The sequence below is a fragment of the Corapipo altera genome, unplaced genomic scaffold, assembly GCF_003945725.1.
Source record: "Corapipo altera isolate COAL_440 unplaced genomic scaffold, ASM394572v1 286, whole genome shotgun sequence".
In the NCBI taxonomy this organism is placed as follows: Eukaryota; Metazoa; Chordata; class Aves; order Passeriformes; family Pipridae; genus Corapipo; species Corapipo altera.
This window is the reverse complement of record NW_020885198.1, coordinates 2993-9957: the sequence shown is the minus strand read 5'-3', so window position 1 is coordinate 9957 and position 6965 is coordinate 2993. Positions and strand designations below refer to the sequence as shown.

Sequence of the window (6965 nt, the reverse complement as noted above, 5' to 3'; positions counted from 1 at the left end):
ACTCTCCCCCTCCGAAAATTCCCACCATTGACCCCCACAGTACCCCCTAAAATCCCTTCAGATCCCCTAAATCCCTTCCAGCTCTCCCAAATCCCTTCTGACTCCCCCAAAATGCCCCCCAAGCCCCCTCCAGACCTCCTCTGACCTCCCCAAATCCTCCCCAAGTTCCCCGCAGCCCTGCTAACCTCCTCCCAGTGTCCCCCCAAATCAATTCTAACCCACTGAGCCCCTTCAGGCCTCCTGAAACCCCCTCCAGCTCCTCCCAACCCCTTCACCAGTGTCCCCTCCCAGCCCCCCAAAACTCCTTCAGAACCTCCAACCCCCCTCAGCCCAGGAATCCCCGGAGAGGGCTGTGGGTGGATCTGGGGGCCCGTGGGAGAAGTGTGAGTATTTTTGGAGTCCCCCTGACCCTCCTTGACCCCCCCCCTCTCCAGGATGGGGGCCACTGTCTTCGTGCAGCCCCTGGACCTGGTGAAGAACCGGATGCAGCTGAGCGGGGCCGGGGCAAAGGGGCGTGAGTACCGCACGTCCCTGCACGCCCTGGGCTCCATCCTGCGCCACGAGGGGCTGCGGGGTGTCTACACGGGGTACGGGTCCCCCAAAACCCTTCTGAACCCCCAAACCCCCGGGGACTTCCCCAAACCCCGTGTCCCTTCACGCCCTGGGGTTCATCCTCTGCCATGAGGGGCTGCGGGGTGTCTGCAAGGGGCACAGAACCCCCAAAACGCTCTGCCACCCCCCAAAGCCTCTGGGCCCTCCCCAGACCCCATGTCCCCACATTCCCCGGGGTCCATCCTATGCCACGAGGGGCTTCGGGATGTCTACACAAGGTATGGGCCCCCCAAAACCCTCTGAGCTCCCCTAACACCCCCAAACCTCCCCAAAACTTGCCTGCAAGCCTTGGGCTCTTCCCTGCCCCCCCTGTCCGGGCTTCTCCGTTCTCGGGGTGCCCTATTTTTGGGGTGTGCTCCCCCAGGCTGTCAGCAGGGCTCCTGCGCCAGGCCACCTACACCACCACCCGCCTGGGGATCTACAGCGTCCTGCTCGAGCGTTTCGGGGGCCCCGATGGGACCCCCCCTCCGTTCCTGGCCAAGGCCGCCATGGGAATGACAGCCGGGGCTGCGGGGGCCTTCGTGGGGACCCCTGCCGAGGTCGCTCTGATCCGCATGACAGCTGATGGCAGGTGAGGCTCCCCCCCAAAATTTTCCCCCGGGCCTCCAAATTCAATTTTTTTACCAAAATCCCCTTTTTTCGCCCCAAATCACAGGCTGCCCCCTGGCGAGCGCCGCGGGTATCGCAACGTGTTTGATGCCCTCGTGAGGATGGCGAGGGAGGAGGGGGTTCTCACGCTGTGGAGGGTATGGAGGGGCCTGGGGGACCCCAAAATCCATCCCCCCCTCCCTAAAGCTCCCCTCGTCCTCTCCATGATCCCAAATGCTCTGAGACCTCCTCCCCATCACCCTGGGACCCTCCCCCGGGGGTGCACGGAGGGGTGGGGGGGATGTTCTCATGGTTTGGAGGGGTTTGGGAGTGCAGGGGGTCCCCCGAAACCCCCCGTCTCCCCCTAGGGCTGTGTCCTCACTGTGGTAAGGGAGGAAGGCATGCAGGTGGGATGTCTGAAGGTGCAGGGGGAGATGGGGGGGGGCCTGGGGGTGCAGGGGGCTTCCCCAACCCCCTCTATCTCTCCCCAGGGCTGTATCCCCACCATGGCCCGCGCCGTGGTCGTCAATGCTGCCCAACTTGCCTCCTACTCCCAATCCAAGCAATTCCTGCTCGACTCCGGTGAGTTTGAGGTTCGGCCCTGGGGGTCCCCCCAAATCCTGGCACACCCTCCCCTGTCCCCCTTTGATGTTTTGGGGTCGCCCCAGGGCATTTCCGTGACGACATCCTGTGCCACTTCTGCGCCAGCATGATCAGCGGGCTGGTGACCACGGCCGCCTCCATGCCGGTCGACATCGTCAAGACCCGGTGGGTTCATTTGGGGGATCCCCCACCCTCCCCTGTCAAGTAATTATGGATTTGGGGGTCATCCCCCAACCTCTCCTATTTCACCCAAAAAATTCTGACAGGATCCAGAACATGCGGACTATCGATGGGAAACCCGAGTACCGCAACGGGCTGGTGAGCGAGCGGGGCTTTGGGAGGGCCTCAGCGTGTGGGGGTGGCCCCCATCATTTTGGGGGGGATTTTCTGTCATTTTGGGCATGGTTCCTGTCATTTTGCAGGGGTTCCTTTTCAACTGGGGGGGGTTCCCCACTGTTTTGGGGGCATTTCCTGTCATTGATGGGGCAGTTCAGGTCCTTTTTGAGGAGGTCCCCATCATTTTGGGGAGTTCCCTTGCCATTTTGAGGGGAGTCTCCATCATTTTGGGAAGGTTCCCCATCACCTGGGAGATGAGGGGTTCATGTCATAATTTTGTGGGTGGGGTTCCCTCCCCGCAGGACGTGCTGGTGAAGGTGGTGCGGTACGAGGGGTTCTTCAGCCTCTGGAAGGGCTTCACCCCCTACTACGCCCGCCTGGGCCCCCACACCGTGCTCACCTTCATCTTCCTCGAGCAGATGAACAAGTGGTACCAGCGACTCTTCCTCAGTGCCTGACCCCCACTCTGGGGGGGGAGGTCAGGGGGATTTGATCCCACTCTGGGGGCTCTATAGGGGCATCTGACCCCCCCGCAGAGGAGTCTGGGGGAGGGTCTGATGTCCCCCTCGAGGGCAGTGGGGGTGCCTGACCCCCAAGGGGTGGAAGGGGGGCTCTGTAGGGATGCCTGTCCCCCCCCCCCCCCATCAAGGCTATGAAGTAGCCCTGGGGCCCTATGGAGGGGTCTTAGGCCCTACTGGGGTGCATGACACCCTCCCCAGGGCTGTACAGACCCCAGGGGCCCTATGGAGTGGTCCTGGGCTCTATAGGGGTGCTTGATGCCCAACATGGGGACAACAGGGGGGTTCCTGGGGGGTGTCTCGTCCCAAAGGGACAGCCCTAGACTTCCTATGGAAAACGTAGGGTGTCCTATAGGGGCCCCCCCTCCTCCATGTGCCCCCTTCCCACACCCCCTGGGGGTTTTGTTACCAGCCAACATCAAGATCACACTGTGGGGCAGGAGCCCCCCAAAGCCCCCCCAACCCCTTCCCCGTGCTTTGTTAATGAATCATGAATCGTGATCATGTAATTAAAGCAAAACCCCACAATGATGGGGGTGTGGTTTATGTCTGTCACACCAGGGGCAGGGCCATGCGGGAGGCGCGTGGCTCACGTCCCACCCCGCGGGTCTGGCCGCGGCCCCCTGAGGGGTGACAGGAGGGGACCCCCACGAACACACAGAAGAGGCAGCGGGTCCGCGGAGCCATTTGATTTGTCCTCCCCCACCTCGTTCAGGGGTCCCGGGGGGCCCCTCTCTCAGGCGGGGGGGCCACCGTCACCCCAGGGCAGGTCGGGGCCAGCCAGGACGGTCCGTTCCACCCCCTCCTCGGTGATGGCCGCCAGCCGGATCACCCCCCCGCTGGAGCCGTCCCGCACCATCGCCAAGGCCAGTGCTGGGAGACACAGGTTAGGGACCCCCAGAGTCCCTCAGGGACCCCCAAACCGCCTCCCAGGACCCCCACAAATTCAGTGCCCCCCAAATCCCTGCCAAGGGCTCCCCAAATTGCCTCCCAGCACCCTCCCCAAACCCCACAGTGTCCCTCCCAAACCTCCTCCCAGGACCCCCTCACACCCTTACACATTCCCCAAGTCCCAGGACTCCCCCAAACTCCTCTGTGCTTCTCAAAATGCCTCCCAGGACCCTCCCAAGCCCTGCCCACCCGCACCCCCCACCCCGAGTCCCCCAAACCCACCACGGGCGACGAACTCCTGGCACTGGGAGCGGCTCATCCCAGGCTGGAATGTGGCATCCAGGTATCCGTAGATATAGGAGCTGCCCGAGCCCCCCACGGCGAAGGGCTGGCGCAGGAGAAGCCCCCCCAGCGGCACCACGTACACCTGGGTGGTACAGGGGGGGCTGTAAGGCACTGTGGGGCAGAAGGGTGCAGGCAGAGCCCTCCCAATGGGCACCACATACACCTGGGGGGGCACAGCGGGGGCTGTAGGGCACTATGGGGTAGAGAGCAGGGGCTGTGGGGCAGGAGGGTGCAGGCAGAGCCTGGGGCTGAGGAGGGGGCTATGGGATAGAAGGGGGGGTACTGTGGGGCAGAGAAGGGGATGCCAGGAGGCAGAAGACGACATAGGGCAGGAGCAAGACACTCCAGGAGAGAAAAGGGGGGAACACCGTGGGCCAGAAGGACCCTCACCTGTCCACCCCGGCGCGGGTCCCAGCCGGCCACGATGATGCCGGCGCTGAGCTCCTCGCGGTAGCGGTAGCAGCTCTGCTGGAACAGGCGCGCGGCCGTGCGCACCCGCGGCGGCTCCTCCAGCTCCACGCTGCGGGGCAGGGACGGCCGTGGGGCTGGGGGTCGGCCTGGGGGCCCTCCCCGCGCCCCAGCCCTGCCCCACAGCAGGGGTACCTGTGGAAGGCCAGCTGGTAGGCCACGGCGTCGGCCACCGCCTGCGTGTCAGCCGCCGAGCCCGAGCGGCAGCAGAAGATGCGGTCGTGGACCGGGGTCAGCTTGTCCGTCACACGGTTGGCCACGTAGGACCTGGGGGACACGGACAGTCCGAGGTGATCCCTCAGGGACACAACACGCCGGAGGTGCTGGGACAGCCCTGGAAAGGAGCCGTTGGCCCCAAAAAGCTGCCAGAGCCCCCTGGCACCCCTGGAGCTGTCACCGCTTCAGGCAAAGAGGAATTTCGTTGGACCCAAAATACCAGGTTTTGCAAAGAGGGGAGTTAAAAAATGTGGAATTTGCTGTGCTAATAAGCTGATTTTTACCACCACCGCTGGGGAACAGTTCTGTGGGATTCGCAAACTCCCCCTGAAAGAGGAAAAAGGATTTGGCCAAAAATAGAGAGGAAGTGTAAAACCAAGGATAACCCCAGGGAAATGCTGGGATTTTACAGGATTACCAAGATGGAATCAATAAAAATAATTCAGGATTTGTTCAAAGAAATAATACCCAAATTTGGGGCACTGGAAGGAATTTTTCTGTACAAATTATAGCAGAAATAGTGCAGAAAGCATCCAAGGTTTTACAGATAAATCAGGCATTACGTGATGTGGGAGGAGGCAAGAAATCCTTTGGATTGTGGGATTTTAATATGGGATTTAAATCTGATTTTTACCGCTACATTGGGGAACAGTACTATGGGATTCGAAATCTCCCCCAAAGGAGGAAAAAGGATTTGGCCAAGGAAAATGGGATCTGTGGTGAGAAATCCAAAGACTGGGACCAGGAGCACAATCTTTAACCTGAGGATGTTTTTTAAGGAATTACTGCACAAAAATAAAGGATTCTTGGATGAATTTGGCGATGAAAAATGCCTGTCAGGTGCAACACTGATACCTGGGGCCACACGGGGCCACGGCCACAGCTTCGGGGGTGGCATCACAGTGACATCATGACAAGGGGTCATGGGTGACAACCCCGTGACAGGGCCCAGCCCTGGTGATGTCACTGATGATGTCACATCACCGTCCTCACCCGGTGGTGGTGCGGGAGTCGGCCCCGATGACGACGCCTCCGTCGAACTCCACAGCCATGATGGTGGTCTGGGGGGAGGGGGGGAGAGGAGGGGGGGGCTGCACTGGGGGTCCCTGTGCCACAGCAGCCCCCTCCCCACCGAATCCCCCTGTGCCACAGAGCCCCCTCCCCTCACCCCCTCCTCCCCACAGCAGCCCCTGTCCCACAGACCGCCCCTCCCCACAGCAGCCCCTGTCCCACAGAACCCCCCCTCCCCACAGCAGCCCCTGTCCTACAGAACCCCCCCTCCCCACAGCAGCCCCTGCCCCACAGAACCCCCCCTCCCCACAGCAGCCTCTGTCCCACAGACCCCCCTGTTCCACAGCAGCCCTTGCCTCACAGAATCCCCCTTGCCCCACAGCACGCCCCTGTCCACAGCAGCCCCTGCCCCACATAACACCCCTTCCTACAGCAGCCCCCCCATTCCCCACAGAATCCCCCGGCGGGGTCCCTCTGACACATATCCCCCTTCCAGCCCCTACGGGGAACTCCCCACTCCCCGGGCCCTCTCTCCAGCCCCACTTTGGGGTCCCTTGTGCCCCATACCCATCACCAGCCTCCACGAGGGCTCTCGCTGCCCTCCCCCACCCCAATCCCCTCCCCAGCCCGGCACTGGGGACCCTCCGTCCCACAGCCCGCCCCCTGCCCACGGCGGGCCCTCCTTCCCCGTAACCCCCCAAGCCCATCGCACGCCCCCAGCCCCGCGAGCGGGTCCCCCCGCGGCTCCCGGCGCACTCACGCCGGTGCTGACGGGCTCCGCCGTCCAGTCCCGATGCAGCCCCGCGGGGCCCGGCCCGGCTCGGGGCTCCCGCACCGTCACCGCCGCCATCTTCCGCACGCTTTACGGCAGCGTGGCCGGCACGACGTGGACGCTGCGACGCTTTACGGCAGCGCCCAAAAATGCCTGAAAATTCATTGTGGGGGTGTGCAAAAAATATTAAAAACTAACGTTTCTCATTTTTCTGTATATTGAAAAATAATCCTAGTTAATATATAAATTACTTTCAACTGTATTATATATAGGATCTTGGAGTATAAGAAATTCTGAATATAGATATATAGGGTTGGAAAATACAAATAAACTTTTTATAAATATAAATTAAACAATACTTTGAAAACACAATAACTACGCCTAAGAAGCAACTGCAACAATAAACATATACAATACTATACGGTGCAGTCCAGAAGTCATTGGGTGGGGACTCCCTGTGGCTCTATACACCCAAGCAGGGCAGCTCCAAGACAATCCTGCTCAGAGACTGTACACCCATCAGCTCGACTGTCTAAGGTAACTGACATGTTGACGTGAGACTCTGAGCAATATTCTATCTACCCACTGATCCACGGAGCAGGGCA

General features: G+C 61.1%; 3 protein-coding genes across 4 annotated transcripts in view; 1 reads left to right on the top strand and 2 right to left on the bottom strand.

The window, feature by feature from the left end:
• LOC113940160 (beta-enolase) overlaps positions 1-2579 on the bottom strand; it is a 9099-nt gene extending 6520 nt beyond the window's left edge. The window contains exons 1-2 of the mRNA XM_027631259.1: positions 2574-2579; positions 972-977 (exon numbers count right to left, since the gene is read on the bottom strand). The gene's annotated coding sequence lies outside the window, so the exon portion shown is untranslated. The remainder of the gene's footprint in view (positions 1-971; positions 978-2573) is intronic.
• SLC25A11 (solute carrier family 25 member 11) lies at positions 421-3185 on the top strand. Of its 2 annotated transcripts, XM_027631256.1 has the most exons (7): positions 421-587; positions 977-1183; positions 1268-1358; positions 1692-1782; positions 1869-1968; positions 2070-2121; positions 2442-3185. In XM_027631256.1, the coding sequence occupies exons 1-7, from the start codon at positions 436-438 to the stop codon at positions 2595-2597; spliced, it is 849 nt and encodes a 282-aa protein (XP_027487057.1). In that variant the 5' UTR covers positions 421-435; the 3' UTR covers positions 2598-3185. The 2 variants fall into 2 exon arrangements, with proteins under 2 accessions (XP_027487057.1, XP_027487056.1); XM_027631255.1 differs by lacking the exon at positions 421-587 and having other exon boundaries at positions 783-1183.
• PSMB6 (proteasome subunit beta 6) lies at positions 3167-6480 on the bottom strand. The gene is made up of 6 exons (XM_027631258.1): positions 6349-6480; positions 5571-5638; positions 4497-4628; positions 4284-4413; positions 3831-3975; positions 3167-3530 (listed from the first exon to the last, which is right to left on the bottom strand). The coding sequence occupies exons 1-6, from the start codon at positions 6436-6438 to the stop codon at positions 3394-3396; spliced, it is 702 nt and encodes a 233-aa protein (XP_027487059.1). The 5' UTR covers positions 6439-6480; the 3' UTR covers positions 3167-3393.
• Positions 6481-6965: the final 485 nt, after the last annotated feature.

Coding starts and splice junctions, on each gene's coding strand:
- PSMB6 (XM_027631258.1), bottom strand. CDS start 6,438: ATGGCGGCGGTGACGGTGCGGGAGCCCCGAGCCGGGCCGGGCCCCGCG. Junction 4,414..4,496: donor TACCAGCTGGCCTTCCACAG/GTACCCCTGCTG, acceptor CCTGCCCCGCAG/CGTGGAGCTGGAGGAGCCGC. Junction 3,531..3,830: donor CCAGGAGTTCGTCGCCCGTG/GTGGGTTTGGGG, acceptor TGTGTCTCCCAG/CACTGGCCTTGGCGATGGTG.
- SLC25A11 (XM_027631255.1), top strand. CDS start 798: ATGCCACGAGGGGCTTCGGGATGTCTACACAAGGTATGGGCCCCCCAA. Junction 1,184..1,267: donor CGCATGACAGCTGATGGCAG/GTGAGGCTCCCC, acceptor CCCAAATCACAG/GCTGCCCCCTGGCGAGCGCC. Junction 1,783..1,868: donor GCAATTCCTGCTCGACTCCG/GTGAGTTTGAGG, acceptor GGGTCGCCCCAG/GGCATTTCCGTGACGACATC.